The following is a 24,959-nucleotide window of genomic DNA, read 5'->3' as shown; positions in this document are numbered from 1 at the left end:
GCAGGACCTCAGTTCAGCACCAGGCTAATTACTGCAGGAAACACTAACTCTGGAGAAGCACTGTCTGCTTCTCTTCAGTGGTACCTTAATGCAGCCACTGACCTTTACTGTGCCACAGGACCTCCCCTGATTTTAAGTCCAATTCAGAAGTCAGTCTTCATTTAATGTACCCAGGGAAACTCTTTAATTTCCTGTTCCAAATTCACTGGGCTGAGTGTCTTTTTGGAACCTCACCATGTATTTTTTGAAATGCAAAGAAGCAGATACCTGAGTAGCAATGGCTTTTGCAGTTTTTCTGTTATCCCCAGTTATCAGCACCACATCAATTCCCATGTTTTTCAGCGTGTGCACAGCAAGGGCTGCCTCCTGCTTGACAGTGTCTGCCACTGCAATCATTCCACGCAACACACCTGCACAAAGAAACATCCTCTGTTAGACAGAGCTGTGGGAGGCAAAGGAGAAGTCAGAAAAAAAGGAATTTTCCCTCCATCACACCATGGCAGCTTGTGAAATAACACATTCTGGGCAATGCTGACATACTGTGCCCTGATCAGATGTTAAAGCCACTCCTCCAGGTGGAAGAAATAGACTATCTGGCCTTGTGTTACCTAATCTTTCAGGTTGAGATCAATATTATAATTAATTACTTTCATACACAAGTTTTGCACTGCCTCCTAACACATGACTCAGAGATACATCCCCATTTTCTTCACATTACTTATAAAAATCTCACAAGGTTACCTTTTAAAAGTAAGAACTTAAGTAGGTTTTGCACCCACATATTTCTATTTGCTATCACTATCATCAATAGGAACCCCAGCTATACTTCAGAGCCCATATTTCCATGTTTCCATGTGATTTTGCTGGACAGCTGATGAAGCCCAAGCTGAGATGTGAAAATGCCTCTGAAAATTGCTTTGTTGGAACACCAGGAATATTTATTCAGTAATTGAATCAGAGGCCTCATCTCAAGATCACAGATGCACTGGCAATCTATCACCATTAAAACAGTTTCTCATATTAAGGTATTGCCTGGGACCTCTTTCCATGTAGCAGAGAACAGAACACCTCAGGCAAAACTCATTTATTCTGATCTATTACACTTGAATGATCTAAGGAATCATCATGTTCAGGAATAGGGTAATAGGGTTAGGACAAGGCTGGACCTGATGATCTTGAATATCTTTTCCTGCCTGAACAATTCTGTGATTCTGTTATTCTATGCAATAGGTTGGCCCGTGATTCTTAAGTGATGTAAAGTCAGGATGGGACATGGCACAACAGTCCTAGACAACAGGAGGTTCATAAAAAAACACTGAAAAACTACACAACAGAACCTTATAGACAGTGTTTTGAGGGGAAAGCTTCTTTCAATAACACCTTGGAACTTTGCAGTTCACAAGCAGCTCCGCACTAAAAGATCAATAGCTTTTTGACATCAAGCCACTGACTAATTGCTCCAGAGTTTGTTTTTAGCATGTTCACAGTAGGATCAATTATTTATCAAGTCACTGCAAAGAACAGCAGTTACCATCTATAGCCACCAGTATGGCAGTCTGTCCTTTCATCTCATGGTCTGTCATTGCATCGTTGATGTCATTTGCAATCTGCAAACCGTTGCGTCGCATCCACTCCCGGTTTCCGATCAGCACCGAGTACGTATGAGATGATGGAGCTGTGTGCACAGACAGAAAGAAAAATGAGCAACACAAAAATACTGAACACAAACAAGACGTGTTAGAGGGTTACAGTATCTGTTTGCATTAGCTATAGAAAGATATTCAAGAGGTTTTCCTTTTTTTTTTTTTTTCCTTGTGTTCCCAACTGGCAATGGTCACATCACAGACACAGACGTTCTGTCTTGTTGAAATGCTGCTGCCATGGCCAAACACAAATGCACAGGCACAACCTGAAGACAGCCTCCTGAAATTCTCTCCTTGAAGACTCAATCTATTCCTGTTTATATAAAGGACAGTGTCAGGAATTTAATGACGGTATGTTCGTGTATTTGCCTTTGCCAGTTGGCATTGTTTTTCTGGATAAGTGCATTACGCACGCTTCATAAATGCCACACTGATTTGTTCTCACAATTAATGATTTCTTTCAAATGTAAAGGCTATTTCTGGTAAGAAAAAAGGTATTTTTATTCTAACAGTATGTAGAGCACCTCATTATGAATTCAATCCAACTTCACAAGAGCTGTACAAAGCAAGCAAGAAAATATTACATTAACATCATTCACAAATGGCACAGTTCTGAAGATTAAACTTCTTACTTTAATTCTTCTAAGAGCTTTCTCAAAAAGGTCAGGAGAGCCACAGTATTCTGAAGAGAACTGACAAGCTTCTTAGGAAAGGCATTAAACACTTTTTCTTTCTTTCCTACACAATAAAAGAGCAAAGTGGCCTCCACAGAGCCTGAAACAAAACCAAATGTATTTGCCTAATCAAAAACATCAGGCACTGGAACTTGGTTTGCAGATACAACATGCTTTATTGTGCATCTGCTGAATAGATTTTTTTAAAAAAAAAAAAAAAAAAAAAAAAAAAAAGTGCCTTGAGAGATCTATGAACAGAAAACAAAGGGTCCAAGCTAATGGAGGACTAAAGAGCAGGATATAAAAGCAGCAGCAAGATACCATACATTGAAAGTAACTGCTAGAAATGGGAAGAGAATGCTGATCAGAATCATGGAATCATAGAAAGTTAGGGGTTGGAAGGGACCTCGAAAGATCATTGAGTCCAACCCCCCTGCCAGAGCAGGTTCACCTATAGAAGGTCACACAGGGATGTGTCCAGGTGGGCTTTGAATGTCCCCAGGGAAGGAGACTCCACAACCTCCCTGGGCAGCCTGTGCCAGTGCTATGTCACCCCCACAGTGTAAAAATTCTTCCTAATACTTATACAGAACGACCTATGCTCCAGTTTATATCCATTGCTCCTTGCCCTATTGTTAATCACCCCTGAGAAAAGCTTTGCTCCATCCTCCTGGCACTTGCCCCTTACATATTTATAAATATTAATGAGGTCGCCCCTCAGTCTCCTCTTCTCCAAGCTGAAGAGCCCCAGCTCCATCAGCCTTTCTTCATAAGAGAGATGTTCCACTCTCTTCATCATCTCGGTTGCTCTTTGCTGGACTCTTTCAAGCAGTTCCCTGTCCTTCTGGAACTGAGGGGCCCAGAACTGGACACAATATTCCAGCTGCAGCCTCACCAGGGCAGAGCAGAGGGGCAGAAGAATGTCTCTCAACCCACTGGCCACCCCCCTTCTAATGCACCCCAGGATGCCATTGGCCTTCTTGGCCACAAGGGCACATTGCTGGCTCATGGTCATCCTTCCATCCACCAGCACCTCTAGGTCCCTATCACCCATAGCTGTCCCCAACCTATACTGGTACCTTTATTTTCAAATTTTTCAATTTAATTTTTAAATAAAAAAAAGAAAGAAAATATTAAAATTTAATTTTTTAAATTTTGCTCTCTGCTGGACCATTTTTCTACTCAAAAAGAACACTGCTGGGTATGCCTTATTGGCTATGTATTGTTTGGACTTTTTGAGCACCCATCATTGCAGCCTCTAAATTCTTATTTAGGTTTCTGAAGTGCAGAGAGATCAAGAGAGAAAGAGAGCGCTTCAGTTGTGGTTATGGTTTTATCCCTTTTTAATCCTGTTTTTAATATGTTCTTTGCTTCCTTCTGCCATAAATCCACCTTTCTGTTTTATTCCTAGTCTGCTGGGATTGCTTTACAGTGGTCAGCATTGCTGGGTCACTGGCACTCTTTTTTGGGGGGGCAGACATACCCTGTGATTCGGAGAGCGTGATCAGGGCGTTCTCTCCCAGAGGAGCAGTGCTCCCCCCACTCCTGCCAGTATCCATCTTATCCAGGGGCTCCTCAGCTGTGCCCAGGACAGCCTCAACACCCCCGACTTTGCAGCTGATGCCACAGCCTGGGACTGCCTGGAAGTCAGTGCAGTATCCCAGGCTCTGAGTGCCAAGCTCCTGTGGACATAAGCAGAGTTCATCATCAGTCCGTGCTGCCCACGTGGGGTACAAATACCAGATAAATCCTCCTGAAAGGAGGATCTTCTTCTTAACAATGATGGAAAAACAGCATGAAGTCTCAGCACAGAACAAAAAAAAAAACCGTATGTTCTGGACATGCTGTGGCTTAGACATCCAGAAAGGGGCAGCCATACAGATCACATCCAAGTCTCAGCCATAGCACCACTAAACCATAAGGGACAGCTTTTCCTGGTAGTTCAAAGACAAAGCAGCTACATTAGTGGTTCAGGACCTTAGTCAAGATGAAGAACTGGAGAGAAATACTGTAACAATAAGCCATTCAGCTTCTCAAAAGATGCAACTTCTAGTTAACCTTACAGACAACTGGCTGTGGGGAAATCAGACATATACGTATATGTATATATATATATTTTATTTTTTTTAAGTGGAATGAAAAATTGTATCTAATTCCTGGAGTGACCTGGCTGGATGAAAAAGAAACTAGGTCTTTCTGTTGAGTTATAAAAAAGAAGCCATTGGGTACCTTCAAGATGAGAAAAGGGATTAGCGGGAACCTGCAAGTTACAGAAAGAATGGAAACAATATTATTTTATAAACAAGTTATTCTGGGTTGCCTCTGGAAACTGGAATGGCATTTACCTTTCAGACACCTTCTTACAACACAGGGATGATAAGGCAGAAGCCCAGAACTGGATGCAATACTCTAGGTGAGATCTCACTAGGGCGGAGTAGAGGGGGAGGAGAACCTTCCTCGATCTGCTGGACACACTCTTGTTAATGCACCCCAGGATACCATTGGCCTTCTTGGCCACAAGGGCACATTGCTGTCCCATGGATAACTTGTTGTCCACCAGGACTCCAAGGTCCCTCTTCATGGGGCTGCTCTCCAGCAGATCACTTCCTAACCTGTACTGGTGCATTTTGTTATTCCTTCCCAGGTGCAGGACTTTGCACTTTTTCTTGTAGAACCTCATTAGGTTCCTCTTGTCCCAGCTCTCCAGTCTGTCCAAATATTGCTGAATGGTTGCACAGACTTCAGGGGAATCAGCACCGATCAGGGACCCAGCACCGATCCCTGGGGGACTCCACTACTCACAGGTCTCCAGCTGGACTCTGCACCATTGATCACCACTCCCTGGGCTCTATTGTGTAGCCAGTTCTTAATCCATCTCACTGTCCATTCTTCTATCCCACATTTCCTGAGCTTGCTCATGAGGATGTTATGGGAGACTGTGTCAAAAGCCTTGCTAAGGTCAAGGTAGACTACACTCACTGGTCTCCCTGTGTCTACCCATTCAGTCACAGCATCACTGAAAGTTATCAGATTAGTCAAGCATGATTTCCCCTTGCTAAATCCATGCTGACTACTCCTGACAACCTTCTTCTCTTCCATATCCTTAGATATGACCTGCAGAATGAGACTCTCCATCATTTTTTCCAGGGATGTAGGTGAGGCTGACAGGTCTGTAATTGCCTGGGTCTTCCTTCTTACCCTTTTTGAAGACTGGAGTGACATTGACTTTCCTCCAGTCCTTAGGCACCTCTCCTGTTTGCCATGATCTCTCAGAAATGATGGAGAGTGGTAGGGTGATAACATCAGCCAGCTCTCTCAGCACTCTTGGGTGCATCCCATCAGAGCCCATGGACCTGTGTTCATTCAGTTTGCACAGCTGATCTCTAACCCAGTCTTCACTAACCAGTGCTGAACCTTCCCTCCTCCAGGCTTTCTCTCTTATATCCAGGGTCTGGAGTCCACAAGGGCTGCTCTTAGGAGTAAAGACTGAAGCGAAGAAGGCATTCAGCACCTCTGCCTTCTCTGCATCCTCTGTTACTAGGGCTCCCACCTCATTCAGCAGTGGGGCCACATTTTGCCTATTCTTCCTTTTACTACTGATATATTTGAAGAAGCTCTTGTTTCCTTTTACTTCCTTTGCCACTTTTAGTTCTAAGAGGGCTTTAGCCTTTCCTACATACTCTGACAACATCACTATAGTTCTCCCAAGTGACAAGTCCCTTCTTCCATGAGCTGTAATTTTCTTTCTTCCACAACACTTTCTTCAGAAGCTCCTTGCTGATCCATGCAGGTCTCTTAGCACGTCTATCCCATTTTTCACTCAAAGGAATGCACCTATCTTGAGCTTGAAGGAAGTGGCATCCAAAAACTGACCAACTTTCTTGGGCTCCCTTTCCTTCCAGAGTTTCATATATTCTTGCCAATTAATTTTTCCATAAGTCAATTAATGACTTGTCTTATCAAAAAGGAATTTCTTTAAACCAGGCTTCTTATTTTGGTTACTATTTGTTCTTTCATTCTTCCCAAAACATTTGAGGAACACATGCAATATATAAATGACACTTGAGGATTTTCAAAATTTGCATAGAACTGAGTAATCTATTAATTAATTTGTGAAATTCATAAATATCACAGTTTAATTCAGGTTTAAAACCTTGTTTGCCTAATCTGTTCATAAAGCAAGTGACTAATAGAAGTAACTACAGTCAGGTAACATGAAATGTCACCACAGATTTGCTTCACAATGTTATTTAAAGCAAATCTTCCTCCTGCACATGTTCCACTGTCCTTATTTTCCCTCTAGTTCACAAAAAAACTTCATAAGGTCTTGCTTAAGAACTCCACAGCATTTCCAGAAGAGCAAAGCTGAGGCATATGCCTTCTTGTATTGTCCAGACCAAGATGCACAGTGACAAAATCTGCCAGCTTTCCAGCCTGTGACTTTTCAGGCAGGACTGTCCCTCTGGGACTTGCTCATTTTACACAATATTGCTGCATTAGCACAGGCCTTAGAGGAAATAGGAAAGGTAAGTACCTCTTTGCAGTACTTAGTGACTGCTACTCCTAAAGGATGCTCACTGCTGGCTTCTGCAGTGCCAACCACTGCCAGCACCTTCTTCAGGGAGAGCACGGCTGTATCTCCCAGCAAAAGCACCCTCATGACTTTAGGAACTCCACAGGTGATTGTCCCAGTCTTATCAAACATCACAGTCTTGATCTGCAAGAAAGAAGCCAGAGTTACTGCTTAAGCTCTGTGACCATAGGGATGCTCATATGCCTCAGGCACACGAATGCAGATGAGACCTTAATAATCGGTTGTCTATAGCAACACCAAGACAGAATAAACCTAAACCAGGAGGGAGATCCTGTGCCTGCAGGCGAAGTATCTCAGACAATGCAGTCATTGCAGGGCTTGCACTGTCCTTTGTGTTTAATTGTATGTTTTCACATGCAATGGAACCTTAATCACTTTTACTTCAAGGTATGTCACACAAGGAGGGCTTTTACTAATGCTCTTCTAAACAATTAACAACAGCATTGAGGAAAGGGGGCTCTGGAAGTTACTTGGTGATAGAGCAGGTGAGAAGAGTGCAAGAAGCTGCAACAAGTTCCAGGAACAACCACCTAAGCAAAACCAAGCTCATCCTATTCACCAGACCTAATGATCACTTGTTAGCCAGCCCAATGAGTCTTGGGGAACTGGGAATGGACCGAAAAACACAGCCCCACATAAAGCAGAAACTCAAAGATAAAGGCAGTTCTAATCCTGAACATAAGCATGGCACAGAGAAACATACAAAAAACTCAACAAAGCAGGCACTTTTTCTATTCCCAGCTATTCTAACCTACCAACCTTGCTGAATCCAACAGGTCACCTCATTTTCCAAGACCTGGCTCTAGCCTCACTTAGATTCAACAGGTAAAAAGTCAGGACAATGATGAGCAGTCTTTTTTTTTTCCTCCAGAGCACTGGAAAAACTTCTGGCCTGTTCTTGATAACGTCCAACAAGACAAGATTTATCAGTCTGACTAACTTATTCTTACCATCCTTTTCTCTGACAATGTTCTGCTTATGTCTAATTCAGTCTACCACAGCATGCTTTAAATTCATTCTTTTCACTGGCTGTGGACACGTCAAGCCTCCTCTTTCTTCCCTCTCCTCTTCTTCATCTTTTTTTTTTTTTTTCTTTGAGAGGCTTTTTCTGCCTACCTTCCACCTTTTTTTCTGTACATTAAAACAACTTCAAATAATTCTGTTTTTCTCTTAGATGCTACATTTTTAACAACTGATTGTGTACAACACACATTTCACAACAGTCCTCTGGGAACAGGAGGAAAACACTGGATTATTCGGCTTGTTTGCAGAAGAGAAAAAGAGAGTGCAAAAGTCAGAAACCTCTGAGGTCATGCAGAAGAGCAGCAGCCTCACTGGCATAAGATTGCCGGAACAGTTGGGTCTTAACACTTTACTGTGACTACTTCAAAGAAAGAAGCTCAGATCTGCCTGCTTTACCTTAATGAGCAACAACAGAAAAAAAAAAATCATCAATACAAAACAAAAACAAACCCCCCACAATTCTGTGGGACTCATGTAACAACAGCAGCAAAAGTAGAGAAAGAACTCTTAACCTTGTGTGCCATTTCCAGGGGTTTTCCACCTTTGATTAGAATCCCATTCTGGGCAGCAACTCCTGTGCCCACCATCACAGCTGTGGGGGTGGCCAAGCCTAAGGAACAGGGACATGCAATGCTCAGCACAGTGATTGAGGTTTGAAATGCAAACCTCAGGATTAGCTCAGCTTTTGAAACGTGCTTGTTCTGCTTCTGCAAGAAGAAGGGAGAGAGGGGAAAAAGAAAGAGATGCATGATTGCTGACTGAAGACAATACAGATGTACAGTCAATCAGAGCCATTTAAAAAACAAAACCAAAAACATTTACCTGGAAATCTCCAGTATAGAAAAACAATCTCTTATTGTTACTGCAATGGTAGAGAATGGTCAATGTTATGAATTGTTTATGGCAGTATTTTCTGGATTTTTTTCTGGTCAAAGGCAAATAAATACGCATGACTCTGCTCTCAAGCTTATGGACATAATATAACTTAGAATCATAGAAACATAGAATGGTTTGAGTTGGAAGACAACTTAAAGATGATCTAGTTCCAATGTCCCTGCCATGGGCAGGGACACCTCCCACCAGACCATGCTGCCCAAAGCCCCATCCAACCCAGCCTTGAACACTGCCAGGGAGGGGGCAGCCACAAATCCTCTGGGCAACCTGTGCCAGCATCTCACTACCCCCATAGTAAAGAATTTCTTCCTCATATTCAACCTAAATCTTCCCTCTTCAAGTTTTAAACCATTTCCCCTTGTCCTCTCACTACACACCCATGTAAAAAGTCCTATCCCAGATTTCTTGCAGGCTCCCTTCAGATATTGGAAAGTCACTACAATGTCACCTTGGAGCCTCCTGTTCTCCAGGCTGAACAACCCCAACTCCCTCAGTCTGTCTTCATAGCAGAGGAGCTCCAGCCCTCTGATCATTTCTGTGGCTCTCCTCTAGACATGTCCAACTTGCTGTCATGTCCTTTATACCCTAGCAAAGGAGAACCCTAGTTCCAGGTGCACAGACCCTCACAGTTGCTGAACATAGCAAATACATATCCCAAAGACAACAGAAGCTCATCTTCTTTCTAAAGCCAAACACACTGTCTGCCATCAGGAACAAGGATGTCCAAAATTTTTTCAGGCAATAAAAGAAAGGCTCAGCTCCTTGTAATGCAGCCACAGATGATGTTTAGTCCAGAAAGACTGCCAGTGATTTCAGTTTGTAGGAACCCCATGGAGAAATACGGGATAAAGACAAAGGTATATTTATATCTGCAAATTTATTTTAATTACTGTAATGATCTACTCTGTGTAGAAAAAAACACCTTGTAAAAAAGTATTTGCCAGGTTGCAGTATCAAACCTTACATGCAGAAGCTATGTTAATTACACTGGAAGGTATCCTAACATCAAAATGCAGCTCTTAATGAAATTACTTACAGGAAAATATTTTTTGATAACATCAAAATTTATAAAACCAATCGTGATCCATGCTATCAATGTCACTGTTGAAATGATGATGATAAATGGAACAAAATATCCACTAAACTTATCTGCCAGTTGCTGGATGGGTGCCTATTAGAAAAAAAAAAAAAAAGGTATATATTTGCATGTTTATGAGTTGATGAAAATATGTAATATTCTTAATCTGATTCTCTTTTGAAGTCTGGAAAATGCACTGTTGGACAAGTAAATATATAAAGTGTCTGATTTCTTTATAAAATCAAAACCCGTTAATTAGTTTTTCTTTCTATTATTTTTACCTTTGACATTTGAGCTTCTTCCACCAATTTCACAATTTGTGCCAGAGTGGTATCATTACCAACATGAGTTGCATTAACAAGAACTGAGCCATGTGCATTTATAGAACCAGCAATTACTGTGCTCCCAGGCTTTTTAGTGACTGGCATAGCTTCCCCTAGAAATAAAAGGTAAGAATAAATGAGTCAATACTCTTAATAATAGGGAACATAGTTCATTAGCACAAACCTCATTGTATGCTGACAAAATCAGCACGCTAAGCAATAATGACAAGAAATCACCTTGTATATCACCTTGTATCACCTTTTGAACACATGGATAAGGGCTGTCATACTTCTGTAAACTTTATTCTAGGTTAAGTTTCAAAGCAAATGCTGTTTCCTTGGTCCCAACCATCCTTCAAAAGGGCCAGGAGCAAATTGATTGCAAAAGGAACTGCTAATAATTTTTCCAAATAATACTTTGCATAGCCCTGGGAGTATGAGAAATCTGTCTTTATTTCCACCACTATCAGTTTTCAAAGACTACAAAAGCTGTCTCTATGGCAAAGCTCCTGTTCTCATGCTGGCCCCCCAAGAATACAAGCTCTACAAAAATCTTTAATTTTGCTATTTTCAGGATTAGTGATAATGACTGCTTCTCTTAAACCCAAAATATCCCTGTTCCCCAAGCAACATAAATACTTAACCAAGTAAGCCAATACCAATGTAAAGTTTTTATACCCTTTACCTTACTTATAAGAATTGTGTGAAGCAGTAAATACTTATTATATTTAAGAAACGAAATTAAAATTTCAGCAGTTGTGAAAAAGTCCCATGACATTTAATGAGCATCAAGTCACAGGGACCTCTTGTTCCCTGGGAGACGCCTGCCAGAAGCCCTGTTCCGTACCCATACTACACACCCCAGCCTCTCAGCAACATTTCCTCCTTAAAAGTTATTTCTGGGAAAGTGCCATCTCTAGAAATACCTTCCATGGAGAACTCCCCCCAAATCTCTGGAATAATGGCAATGGTGTTTAGACTCTACCCATCCTGACAGTACGTTAGTAAAAGTGACCAAACTAACTGAAATTATTCAGCTTTTTGGGTGTGTGCAGATACAAGATTTGTATTTAAGGCCAAGAAAGTGAGGCAGAAAGCATCCATAAAGGTGAGAGGTTATTCAGACAGCAGATTCAGGGTTGTCTCTGCTCTCTTTTAAAAAAGTATTCTAGAAGACATCACTTCTTTGCATAAGTGCAAGGGAAGTTACCAGTAATGAGAGACTCATCTGCCATAGAATTCCCTTCGATGACTTTTCCATCCACTGGGAATTTTCCACCAGGAACAACCTTTACAATATCACCCCTCTGAACCAGTTCAACAGGTACCTGCTCCTCCCTGAAGACAACACACACAGAACAGAGATAGTATTTACACCACCAGCTTCAAAAGAATAATAATGGCTTCACACCAGCTGCATCAAGCTTAGTCTGTGCACCCAGACAGGCTGCAGGGGATTTGGTTCACAGATATTTACCTGATGATAGAGTGGTCAGGTCCAAGAGTCACCACAGTGGCTTCTGTGGCTTGAAGAGATATAAGTTTAGCAAGAGCCTCTGAGGTCTTACTCTAAGAAACAGAGATAAATGCTTAGGATACTTTGAGATACACAAACGCTGACGTCTACTTAACACAATGAACTCCAAAAGACCTTTTATAATACATCAGAAACAACAGACTCAAAAATCCTCTGAATAGTTTTATTCTATTCTCATCATAAATACATGGTTATTAGTGTGAATTACCTTTGCAATGTGTTCCAACCATCTCCCAAGGGCAATGAACACAAACAGCATTGGAGGAGTGTCAAAGAAAGTGACAGGGCTTTCCTCTGCCTTTTCAATTATGGCTACCATCAGGATGACACATGAATACACATAAGCAATCGTTGTGGCCATTACAATGAGCACATCCATATTGGCTGTCTTGTGCTTCAGGGATTTGTAGGCTTGGACATAGAAATACCATCCACCAAGAAACTGTTGGCATAAACGGAGACAGATCCATATTAACATCACAGCAGTGAAAGCAGAGAGTACATAATAATGTCTATAGCAGAATTTTAAACACATTGTAGATAAGGGAAAGCACTGCTGTCCCATGCAAATTTTATACTCATGTAACTTCAGTGGCATGATCTGCTAGGAAGCTGACTCCATTGTCATCCTCTCACTTGCCCTTCCTTTTTCTCAGAACAACTCTGCCAACAAAATGTCATCCTGTTCTTCAGAAATCCAAAATAAAGAAGACACAAAATTTGAAGAGAATTACCTGTAGATACTCAATTAATTTGCAGCTGATCATATATTTCTTATTTTAAGACTACCTTTCCCACTTGGAAAACCAGCTGACACATCTTTAGCAGGAGTAAGAGCCATAAGCAGCTACAGAATGGATAACTTGCAGAAAAGTGACATCTCATTATGCACAAGTGGTATAGAAAAGAGGGAAGGGCTTGTCCACTAGACCTTTTCAGCCTCCTGTCTTTATTACAGGTTCTATAAATGGGAGATGAATAGAAAATAATCCTCTAGGAAGTACTGTAGACATACCTGAACAAAAGTGCACAGGACAAAGAAGAGAAGATTTAAAATAGATAATCCAGGAATGAGATTCTGTTCCAGCACCATAGAGCCATGGTGTTCACCAGTGGGTATTAGCATATAAATCATCAGGATTAAGACAGGGATTCCAAACAGTAGGCTGCACAGGAAAGATTTCCTCCACCTGAAAAGCAGAAGCTGTAAATCCCTGGTTGTCATACACCCCTCAGTACCTAGGGCAAATACATAGCTTTGGGACACCTTGGGAAGATTCAACCCTATGAGAGACTTTTGTGTCTCCTACATGTTTGACTAAATAGACTTCTATCAGGTATAAACTGAAACTAATGAAAGCAATAAAGTTATTTGAACCAAATGGCAAATCATAAAATTAAATATGCTTCACATGAGGATAAGCTACATTAACTGAGTAAAGGGGGAGAAGGTGAGTGAAAAGAGATGATCTATACACATTCATTAGTGAGAGAAAAAGAGAAATTCTTACTGCTGTATTTCCTTTTTATGATCCAGGTTATGTGCATTTGGAACTCTTCTTGCCACAGAAGCATGAAAACCAATTTCCTTTTTATTGAAAGGGAGGAAAGATGAGTTAGTTTCTATTAAACTAACCATAGTACTTATATTTATATGACACTACTTTTCAAAGAAGTATCAGAAAAGGACCATATTTCATAAATACCAACTTCATATTTATTTTTAGATCCTGCCAATATGCGAGGCTATTTCAGATAGTACTCAAAACGTGGACTGCAAAAGATTTCTGCTGCCTCTGCCTGGACACTGTGTATAGATGCAGTAAGTGTCTCAGGTTTCTTAGGCACAGGAAGCTCCCAGTGAGAGCTGGAGTTTTGCTGCCCTCCTCCTCAAAGAAAATTTATGCCCTTTCATCTCCACTTCATTAAGTATGAAAGATGGGAAATACTCCAAAGGAAGGCAAAAATGTACAAGCCCCTGGGCTAGTCAACCTTGCAAGCATCTCCTTAACACTACAGTTGAGTAGATGCACCTGAAGTTGAAAACCTAAGTGGCTAGAATTAGTTTTAATCTGTAAATAATAATAAAGCAGCCAAGGCAGCCCAGAAACAAATACATGCAAAAAAACCCCTCGAATGATGTTTCAGGGAGTTACTGCAGTGGAATCACCTCCCCCCAAAAATAAAAATAAAAAAAATAATTAAAAAAAAAAAAAATAAATAAAGCAACAAACCAAAGAAAACCCCCCGAGAAACCCCAAACAAACAAACAAACAAACAAACAATATCCAACAAATCTCACTTGCAAGATCAAGAATATATTTTTCATATCTGCAATATGACGTGCTCCAGTCACAGGATGCACTTTACAGAACTACTCTGCCAGCCTGAGGAGTCTGCTAGTTTACATGTTAATCCCTGCTGCAGCACCAATTCTGTGATCTAGGAGATGAGTAAATATTCTAGAATACAGAAGTCAAACAGGCTCTGCTGTCCTCCTGACTACTCACTGCATGTGCCTTACACAGTTGGTTCTCTTCTTTTCTGAGGGGGCAGAGAAAGAAAAGCTTTTGTCCACACCTGGTCCATGACAGTGGCAGATTTTATGATCCGGGTGGTTGTAACCTACAACCTATATGTAGACAGTGTTTTTTTTCTTTAGTGGCTACATAACCATTTCTTCTGGTTTCCATCAGTTCTCTGAACTGATGTGGGAATGAATGCCTGTACACACAGCTGGGTAATCTTGTGAGCTGTTGCAAAACTTTTGCAGCTTCTTTCAATGATAAGAGAAAGCAGGACTTTTTCCTGAAGTATCAACACTTGGCTGAAATGACTGCTATTCAGACACATGATTCTATACACAGAACTGCAAAGAATGGATGTATGGCACTTTTATCAGATAGAGTTTAAAAAGGCTTCTTTTTGTAGATTTTATGTTGTGTTTTAGAGTAACAACCTGGGAGACAGTGCACTGTTGTGGAGCTTCTTCACTGCAAGAGCACACAAACATATTATAATTACCATGTCATCTGCATAAGTCAGTAAAACCTCTCATATATCAGCTGCTTTATTTCCTTTTTAACTTCCCCTTACAATTATTCATACACAAAAAACATTCAAGACTACCTCAATTATCTTTATAATATCTCGAGGTCCAGTAATTTCAGGATCAAACTGGATGTGAGCTTTGCAAGTAGCAAGTGCAACTGAGGCATAGAATATGCCATTTGTTCTCATGAGTTTGGATTCAATGTTGTGAACACAAGAAGCACAAGTCATCCCTGTAATCTAAAGAAAAAACAGATTTAGGTACAGTTAGCAATGCCCTACGTTAATCAGATATTTGTGGATGAAATTAATTTGTCCCTTATACAAACAATTTACTAATTTTACCCAAAGTTCTCAGACCTCTATACAAAGCTCCAGACATTATCAATGCACATTTGTTGATACTCAATTGCTCAGTCTGTACTGTGGATTGAAGTGCCTTCACAGAAAAGTTTTGTTTCATTTCTCCTAGCTAAAAATGTCTATTATGTACATATAATTATCACTTTTTATTTCATCTCCTTTGGACAGGTTCTTCTAAGAGAAGAGCCTCTCTCCATGAAGAGAGACTTTTTACAAGGGCGTGTAGTGACAGAACAAGGGGGAACAGTTTTAAGCTAAAAGAGGCTAGATTTAGATTAGACTTTAGGAAGAAATTCTTTACTGTGGGCATGGTTAGGTGCTGGCACAGGTTGCCCGGGGAAGCTGTGGCTGCTCCCTCCCTGGAAGTGTTCAAGGCCAGGTTGGATGGGGCTTTGAGCAACCTGGTCAGGTGGGAGGTGTCCCTGCCCATGGCAGGGGGTTGGAACCAGATGATCTTTAAGGTCCCTTCCAACCAAAACCACTTTATGATTCTATGAAACCGATTTTGTCTTTCAGCAGTTAGATAAAATGATGTTACCAGCCAGAACTGACCTGCTGAAGCCACAACTTCTTAAACAGAGGCATCTGCAAGAAAATGATTCTTCAAGACCTGACTTTCCAAAACCAGCTTATGATTTCAAATACAGATGACTTACAAGAAGCTCCACATTTCCTTCTGTTTCTGCATGATCTTCTATGACAGTAGCTTCAAAACCCAAGTTCTGGATCAGCTGTGCTATTTCAAGAGGCTGTATGAATTCTGGCTTGTATTTTATCTCTGCTTTACCTGCCATCAGTGCTACCAACACTGAAACAATTCCTGCAGTGGCAATAATAAAAATTATGAGATAATGCAGCTCCTTTCAGGGAACAAAAAATATTACAAGTGATTGTCAGTGAGGGCTGTAACAACTTAGAGATGTTATATGTCTAATGACTTCTCTCTGCCTCCTTCCTGTGTTGTTCCCTCACCACAACAGGAAAGTTTTTACTGAGATCCAGCTCCACTGCTGTTCCTTTAGCAATGAGAGGAACTGTATGAGTTACACAGGGACAGAAGTGAATTTTCCTATGATGGAATGAAAGAAAGAGGATGTTCAGAAGCAATCTTTGTAGTCATTGCTGCAAGCTCTACCCTGGACTATCTTGTTTGGAAAGCCTTAAACAAGCCCCACAACACAATGCTAGGACTTTTTTAATTCTTGCTTTTCCCTTTGTATTTATTATTATTATTATTAAATAAATAAAATCACATAGATCTACATTTAGAATTGAAAAAAAAAACAACACAGAAAATCACAGGCAGAAAAACATTGTTCTGAATAACCAGTGGTTTCTTGGATTTTTAAATCAAGGCAGTGAGACCATCACTGTGAGACCAGGGGCACAGGAACCAATAAACAAAACCCTCCAAAGGCATTCCTACACAAATTAAGTCACATTGCTGAGGCTCATCTCTTCATCTTCTGTATGGGCAAAGGAAAGGCACCTCCAGTCTGCAGACTTCTAACCTAATAAGCTTTGCTGTCCCTAAGTTAATATAATTACCCAGGCACTGAAGCCACACATTTGTTTGTACTTCCTTGTGCAAATGTGCCTGAAGGGCAAGTTTCCCATCACAAATTTATCAGACCTCTCAACAGCTCTGGAAGAGACAGATTGCTCTGTAAAGAAATAAGGATCTGAAAACTGAATAAGAACCATTTATCTGTTTCTTGCCTTGAGCCTGGTTTGAAATTTTGATCACATACAACAACTTACTGCTACAAGGACGTCCATTGAGTTTGTCCGTCAGAGCAGAAGAATAGTTAAACAGTGATGAAGTTATATCAGCACTAAAAAAAGAGCAGTCTATTTAATCTTCCAGATGCCTCTGGCTGTTAAACACACAGAACACCCTGTGTTCTACTAATCTGTAGTCCCTTACAGACTCATTATAGGAATCTTAAATTTATTACCGTCTTCCTTCTGCAAATTCCTTTCAATGGTAGACACACACGATGCACAGGTCATGCCTGTGATTTGTAAAAAACACTTCTCAGCTGTAGCTCCACTGGGCTGGTTTGGCTCATCGAGGGGAGAACTGTCTGGAGGAGCAGCTGAGACACAGCCTGGGCGAGGAGGCTCTGGAGGTCGAAGCTGCCCGGCAGCACTGCTGGCATCAGGCTGGTGTCTGTGTTCTCCTGTGGCTGTATCTTGAATAAGCACACAATGAAAACTGAACCAACACTATTTACAGTGTAATTGGATGACATAAAACAGGACACATTCATCCATCATGCAGAGCCTCTTAGCTGTTTGAAAAGTGAGGTGGTAATCTTGGTCTCTTCACAGAAATAATGTAGATTGTTACTATGCTTGTAAAAATATCCACTCACAAATACCACCTCCATTTAACTCTACAGAGCTGGTTTTCCACTTTCAGATGGCAAATGATTCCCTCAAATTTCAATGCCTAGACTTGACAGCTACCTCTGCTCAACAAAAGATACATTGGTATTTAGAGGGTCCTTATCCAGCACATATAACACAGTCCAGCCATATCCATTCTGTCCTTGTCAGCTCTGCAGGACTCAGCACTTCATCTCACACAAGGAAAAGGACAAGTTTCTCAACAGGTTTCTCATTATGGCACATTAATTATACTGCAAGTGCTGCAAAATGAGCAGTGAAAGGATTTGCAGCACCCAGAAGACCTCCACACATACAGGCCTCTTGCAAACATTTTTATTCTTTATCAGATACTGAACAGACACCCAACATTCACAAAATGCCTCCCTTTGGCAGAATTTTGTGTAAAAGAGCAAGAGTTGCTTCTGAACACGTTAAACACAGGAGACCCTCCCCTCCTTTTCCACAGATGGATTGAGAGGTCTCCTACCAACAAATTATAAACCAGATATCATCACTAAGCACCACATACAGGCTCCTCCTCTTCTGCAGCAGTTCCACAGATCCAGAGGGATTGGATCCATGAGGAATGTTAATAGGATGTTGTCTATTGTGATCACACTAATTCATTGCAGGTAAAATACATCAGTATCTCAAAGCAAATCTGCTGAAATGCAGCAGATAAATACTGCTGTATTTGAAATCCACTGGAGGAGATTGTGCACCACAGCAACTTCTTAAACACTGGGCACATGCACAAAATGTACATACTGCTGCTGACATGTAAAAGCACCTACTCCCACCACATCTTGCCTATATCTTGCCACTTGCCTCACTTAAAGTAAGGCATAGTGAAGTAGGGTTAGTAAAAATTCTCAAGAAATGAAGGTCAAAGGATTAGGACACTAAAAATATGCTTTAGCTATGCAAAAAGTGATTTAAAATGAAAGATATTTCATTAAGTTTGTGGGGGTTTAGTACATAAATTCAGAACATAAATTAAAATGTTTGAATTGATAGATTTACTGACAGCAGCCTGTAGATATACAAGGAAACCTAATTCAATAGGTAAGGGGATCAGCTATTTGAAAGACCCTGTACTAACTTCTAAACATTTTGGTTTCATGAGATAACTCTTCCACCCACCAGTGCAGTTAACAAGGGCTGAAATAAGGTGCTTCACAGGCCAAGTGCTTCATTCACTCCCTTGATAAGTGAGGTCAGATAAGGTCAGTCCCTTAGAAAAGACAATGCCAATGTGATGTTTTAAGAGTTTCTCTCCAGAAGAGAGCCTCAACACAGGTGTCACATTGCCCAGCCTGGCATGCTACCCACAGAAGAAAAAAACAAACCAGTTACCTGTCAGCACAGAAGCATCAAACCCCATGTCTTCTATGGCAGCTCTTAATTCTTCTCCATTAGTAACAACTGGATCATAATGTATGGTCCCAATTCTGTCAGCTAGAGAAACTGCTATATGTTGCACTCCTTGTCTCTGTGATATGGTCCCTTCTATGGACTGTACACAAGAATTGCAGGTCATACCATCAATCTTTATAACAGCTCTGCTTGTTGTGTCTTGCAGTGGCTCTCTGAAGAGATCACATAGCAAAGCAGGGGATGGAGATGCTCCTTTATTTGCTTCTGACCCATTATGGAGGAATACTTTAAAGTTCCCAGGTGGCAGAGATTCAATAGCTTGCTGCAAAGCTGGCAGGGTAATTACATTTGGGTAATACTGTACCACAGCACATTTACACTCCAAAGACACTTTAATACTCTGTATGCCAGGAAGATTGGATATATTTCCCTCAATGTTTCTGACACAGGACTTGCAGTGCATGCCTTCTATCTGTACAGACACTGTAGCCATGCCACTCATCTTGGCAAGGAGTGGATCCATCCCATCACTCTTCAGACTTGCTGCTGTCTCCTTGGGGTTTGCATTCTGCAAGCGCTCGAGGTCAAGGACACCCAACTTCAAAGGGGCTGATTTACTTTTAATGGTGCAGTTGTACCCCAGGTTACCAATATGGCTCTTGAGGTCATCAGGCTGAATGATGTAAGGGTAGTAAGCAATAATTGCTTCCTGGTTACCAAGTGACACCTTGATTTTTGCCACACCATGAAGTTTCCTTATCTTTCCTTCAATGTTGGTGGCACAGGACTGGCAAGTCATGCCTTCTACTCGAAGTTTAACTATTGCTTCTCTCAAGCATGATGAATTTAGAGTCTCTGTAGTCAACCTCTCTTCTGCTATGTTGGCATCAAAGCCCATGTCCTGAATTTCCTGGCAAATCTGTTCAGGACTTATTTCTGACTGCAGATACTTAATTATAGCGTTGTTTCTTTCAAGGGAGACTTTAATGCTCACAATGCCTTCCACCTTGGAAATTCGGCTTTCTATTGACTGCACACATGACTGGCAAGTCATTCCCACGATCCTGACTGTCAGGGTGTGTTCCTGGGAAGATGGAGAGGGCAGAGTTTCAAAGCTCTCCTCGTAGCCCATGTTGTCAAAAGCAAAACTGTGTTTCATTGTAGGCTCCAGCTCACAGCCAGGAGGAGAATCAGTGTTGGACAAAGCCTAAGGAGCAAGAGAAAAATAAAATGCATGGATCTTTAGTCCTGTAAAAGCAGCAATATTTGCATGTGCCCTCAGGTACATACTAATAGTCCTCTCAAGTCAGTCTGTATGACCAAAATGCTTCAAACATTAATTTACGCTGATTTAAGGCAGCAAGCTACTCCAAGCATATTCTCTTGCCTGCAAAGCCATTCTGCTCTCCAGCATTCACTAAAGCACCTGATGCTGGGTGTTACTGCAGAGAGGGGCTGGAAAAGGGGCCACTGGCTCAGGCTCAGTACTACAAAACTTGTTCCTACCGCCACCAAGGAAACTCCCTCCTCGTAACACAGAGCGGATAAGAAGTATTTAGGCTGCTTATTAACACCAGATTGCATCCAGTTCATTTGATGCAGTATTCAAAATTCATTAACTTGATTTTGTTTCACGCTTAGACAGCTTGGGAATAATGAGGTCGGGGCTCATGACAAAACCAGCAAACATTTAACACAAGAAATTTGCTTTCATCCTTCTCCATCCTGTATTTATTAGAACAGGAGGAGGAACAAGCAAGTTCAACTTTTCAGCATTACGTTGCAGCCTCTTGCTATCCCAAACCTAAGCTCTCCCACTGTGCTCCCTCCCTCACCACTTGGCCTCAAGGCTACACCCTGGGCATGCTGAGGATGAAGAGCCATGGAAATATTTTAGGCAAAACATCCTTCTCCCTTACCTTCTCCTCCCACAGGCCTTGCAGCACCCAAGACACCTACCCCTCTCCTTGCACTCTTTTTTCCATAAGTTACTGAAATCCCCAACATGAATGGAAAGGTGCAGCCAGCCTGTCCCTTCAAAACAAAACAGTAACAGCTAATTGGACCTCCTTGCAAATGTGGCTCTCTGTTCAAGAGCACACAAAGACAACCACATGCTTATTCCTCCTATTTGTGCCTCCCCACAGTTTAGAACAACACCATGGGCTTGTACATGGAAAGAAGACCATCAGAAAATGAAAACAGTCTCTCACCCATCACATCTCAAATGCTGCTTAAATTCAAACATGTATTTATTGTGAAGTCTACCTTGAGAAATGTTACTTTAATTCTTGTTCCTTGTCTTCTCTCCCCTAATCTCCTCTCCCCAGCCCCACAAGGACACTTTGCTCACAGTGGTTCACAGCTCCTCTTATCACAAAAACACAGCAAAGCAAAAATCCTTGTGTGAGTTACAGGAACTCACCCTCGATGTTTACTTTGGCTTGTAGGATGAAGGCATTTGCATTCTGCATCCTTTGGCAAAACAGAGCATGAGGGACAGGAGAGATGAAAATCCTCTGCTCCCCTGCTCCCCTACACCTTGTTTTTGGCAGCCACTTGAAGATGAAACCCAGGAACTACCACAGGCCTTGATGTACTCCACTGCATTCTCTCCACCCCCGTGGTCACCAACCATCTCCATTTTCATAGGTATCCCATTATATGAAAACAATTCAAATTAAATGTATAAAAAGACTAAAAAGGTTAAAGAGTATTCCTCATCCTCCAAACTTTTGAAAAACATAAAAACAAGGACTGGTTCTACTATTTCAATGCATTGTAAGCCACAGAAACATCAAAACTTGACTGGTACTTTGTATTTTTATTAAAAGCTATCCCAACATTCAGAGGAATTGGCAAAAATATTTTGTTTTTTACTTGACTGGACCAGATACTTACAGGCTGTAGGACAAAAATCCGTGCACAAAGATTTTTAAATTACAAGGAAAGAATAGAAAGGGGATGTGGATTTATAAATAAAAAAGGTTTATTTCCCTTTAAAAACAACAAAAACCATCAGCAAACCACAAACGTCAAATCACTGAGGAATCTCCTCCCCAAAACTATAAATGTGCACGGGCTCAAAATTCAAATACATTGTTTACAAAGCCTTTAGTATTGTTTAACAGCTTAAAAATGATAACTAAAAAAAAAAAAAAAAAAAAAGGCCACAAATACAGCTATGTGCATATTTGCAAGAAGGGTCATTCCTACACTAGATGAGAGGAAAACAACAGCAGGTTCATGTAAGGATACAAAGATGAGGCATGCAGAGACATGCCCAGAGTTTTTCTCAGGCACATGCTAGGTCTCAGAAGAGAGTTTCCTGATCCCAGCTAACACCACACAATATAATAGCATTTGTGAGGCTGTATGGTAATTCAGACACCATCTGCAAGAGGATCAGGGACACAGTCACCTGAAAAAAATGCCCCAAAAATGGTGCACGGGATTCCCAGGCATTGCCCTTCCTGCTTGTTTCTGCCAAGTCAATGAAATAATGAAAATTCATCTGACTACATCCACATAGAGGTGTGAAAGAACTGGCCACAATTACTGTTTTGTCTCTCACACCAAATGAGGCTTCTTACTTTTAAGAGGTACACCAAATATGTTTGTTCTACCAGTTTTCTGTATGTGTTTTCAGTGACTATGCAAAAAAAATATGTGAATAATAAAACAATGAAATTATGACAATTTTTCCCTCTCTTGCTTTGTGTGTAGAAGTTGCGACTGAAAATGCAGAGCAGAGCAAAGCTGTACTCTGAGAGCTAAGAATCCCTACAGAAAGCAGTGTTGTGAGGCTCACTTGAACAATACAGAAAACAATGCCAAAGAAAATTAAGAAAACCCTTAAAACTGAAGCATCAGTGGTTGGAGAAAGCTTTAATGGAAGTGCCAGAGCTGGGTAGAAAATATTTGCATCTACAGGAGACAGCTCTGAACTGGATCCAAGACGAGTAGCAACTGAAACTGATGATGTTCAGGAGTGAGCACAGCATCTGAAGCCCAGCTCCCAGTATTTCAGAGCAAGCCTAGCTGAAGAAAGAACAACCCTTGTGTCCTAGACAGGAGATGGAGCTCTCATGCCTGCTCTGGGGCAAAGCAAAGCTTGAGGAGAGCAGGAAGAGGAAGAGGATCCTGCTCCCCATCCTGGTTGCCTCCAGCCAGCAGGAAGGAGATCATCCACCAGGAATATGCCCTGGGGCTGGACTAACTTTTTGGGAAAGTGTGGAGGGGGAGCTGGGGAGAGAGGCACTGCTGGGTTTGGAGCATCAAGCCTTGAGCCTCAGCTTGGCACGGAGCTCTTGGTGTTCCCAGCATCCAGGGCTTGGTTGCTGGCTGGGTGGGAAAAATGCTTGTTGAGCTTGGCCTGTGCAGCTGGTGGGACAATACTGTCCCATCAAGGGCTGCCCTCAGAGGCACTGTGTTCCTCAGAAGGGGATATTTCTTTTTAGTACTCCCATTCAGATGTGCAACAGCTGACAGTTTAACACAGCAGTGAGGATATACAGAATAAATATGAGAAAATTAACTGAGCTGAGAAAAAAAACAACACAAAACCAAAGAAGAAACCTTAGCACTGGGAGAGACCTTTGTATATGGAGACTTGGTGAGTGGTGTCCTGACAACAGGTGCAGCCTCATGGCTGTGAACTCAAAAAGGATTCTGCCCTCTCAGGCCCTATGTCCCAGACATCAGTTGCTCCTGGCTGGGTCCCATACTGCCTCCACCCCTGTGATCTCTGAACACTTTGTGAGGTGGCTTGTCACTGGGAAAGCCATCCTTCTCTTCCTCCCTTCCCATTCCCAAGAGATGCAGACAACTCAAAAATCCCTGTAGCCCTCTTGTCCTCTGCAGCACAATGCTGAGCCTGTACCAGGCACACTCCCCAGCTCCCAGAGCATCAACCACACCCAGATCCCACATGGCTGCTGCTTTTCCCTGGTGCTCTGTCGAAGCTCTCTCCCCAGGAATGGCAATGCCCTCCCTCCTTTTGCCTGGATGGCAGGGATGACAATTTTCACATCTTAAAATTCAAGCACCAGCTTCTTCACTGCAATGCCAGGCAGGCAGCTGGCCAGGAAATAGGGGCTGGCCCATTCAGTGCCTCCCCCTCTGCATCTGCCTCTCTAGAGGTGCTGGACCTCACTGAACCTCCCACCCAGTATCTCCAGAGATTTGGGGCTGCTCTTCACCCTACAACCTCCACCCCAGGCTGAAAGCAGCTGCTGCCCTCTCACCTTCAAGCACCCAAGTGCCAAAGAGCTCCCTTATCTCTGTCAATGTTTTACCCTTCCTGCTCTTCTCTCCCAACCCACTGATTCATGGCTTTGGATGCAGGCAGGCAGTAACAGACAACTGAGAAGCCACACTCTTAATTAAATACTTCAGATGTACTGCCCAGTTTATTATAGGCAGCCAGTAGAATACATAAAGAGGACAAAGCAGCCTCAGGAACATCAAAGGTCCCAAGTTTTCAATGTTGTGCCTATAACAGCAGCACTTTTGAGTGAGCAGAAATTAAGCCCTCCTCCACCTCAACAAATTTCAGTACAACTTGTTCATCCATCTTGCTAAGAGCATATTTTAAAAACATATTAGATCTTAACTTGTTGTTCTTCCTTCTTCCGGCAAGCTTAGCAAAGATTAAAAAGTGTCAGTAGCAACCGTGTTCAGTAAGTACTTGTAACTGTGTTAATTTTCAAACAGTTTCTGAGTCTTAAAATGAGGGGGAAACTACCCTCTCCACCTGGATATAAAGCTTCAAGGAAAATACTACTTTAAAGCAGTCTCTGTGGTGCTTTCCTTTTAAAAATCCTACATTAGTTGTCCTAATGCTTCTGCCAGGGGACTGCTATTTCCCATTTGGGAGCAGGTTTCTTCAGCAGTACAGATGATGGGGAAAGATTTAGGCATTTGCAGATAGTCATTCCGAAACAAAACCTACACTGTACCGGGCAAACCTTACTGATCTTAACAGGCACTTGTAAATTAAAGGGAGG

The 24,959-nt window shown here is 41.7% G+C and overlaps 1 protein-coding gene across 4 annotated transcripts in view; it reads right to left on the bottom strand.

Moving 5' to 3' along the window:
- Positions 1-24,959, bottom strand: part of ATP7B (ATPase copper transporting beta) — a 42,084-nt gene that overhangs the window by 5,174 nt on the left and 11,951 nt on the right. For all 4 annotated transcript variants that reach the window (XM_071738576.1, XM_071738584.1, XM_071738592.1 and 1 more), the window contains exons 2-17: positions 18,931-20,158; positions 17,139-17,375; positions 15,837-16,000; positions 14,896-15,057; positions 13,278-13,354; positions 12,782-12,956; positions 11,975-12,208; positions 11,707-11,798; positions 11,440-11,567; positions 10,188-10,342; positions 9,865-9,999; positions 8,447-8,641; positions 6,852-7,034; positions 3,801-3,999; positions 1,532-1,675; positions 268-410 (exon numbers count right to left, since the gene is read on the bottom strand). In XM_071738576.1, the coding sequence (XP_071594677.1) occupies positions 268-410; positions 1,532-1,675; positions 3,801-3,999; positions 6,852-7,034; positions 8,447-8,641; positions 9,865-9,999; positions 10,188-10,342; positions 11,440-11,567; positions 11,707-11,798; positions 11,975-12,208; positions 12,782-12,956; positions 13,278-13,354; positions 14,896-15,057; positions 15,837-16,000; positions 17,139-17,375; positions 18,931-20,158 (3,651 nt within the window). The remainder of the gene's footprint in view (positions 1-267; positions 411-1,531; positions 1,676-3,800; positions 4,000-6,851; positions 7,035-8,446; positions 8,642-9,864; positions 10,000-10,187; positions 10,343-11,439; positions 11,568-11,706; positions 11,799-11,974; positions 12,209-12,781; positions 12,957-13,277; positions 13,355-14,895; positions 15,058-15,836; positions 16,001-17,138; positions 17,376-18,930; positions 20,159-24,959) is intronic.

Source organism: Heliangelus exortis, chromosome 1, assembly GCF_036169615.1.
Source record: "Heliangelus exortis chromosome 1, bHelExo1.hap1, whole genome shotgun sequence".
Classification (NCBI taxonomy): Eukaryota; Metazoa; Chordata; class Aves; order Apodiformes; family Trochilidae; genus Heliangelus; species Heliangelus exortis.
The sequence above is the reverse complement of the archived record's forward strand: the minus strand, read 5'-3'. Positions and strand labels throughout refer to the sequence as shown.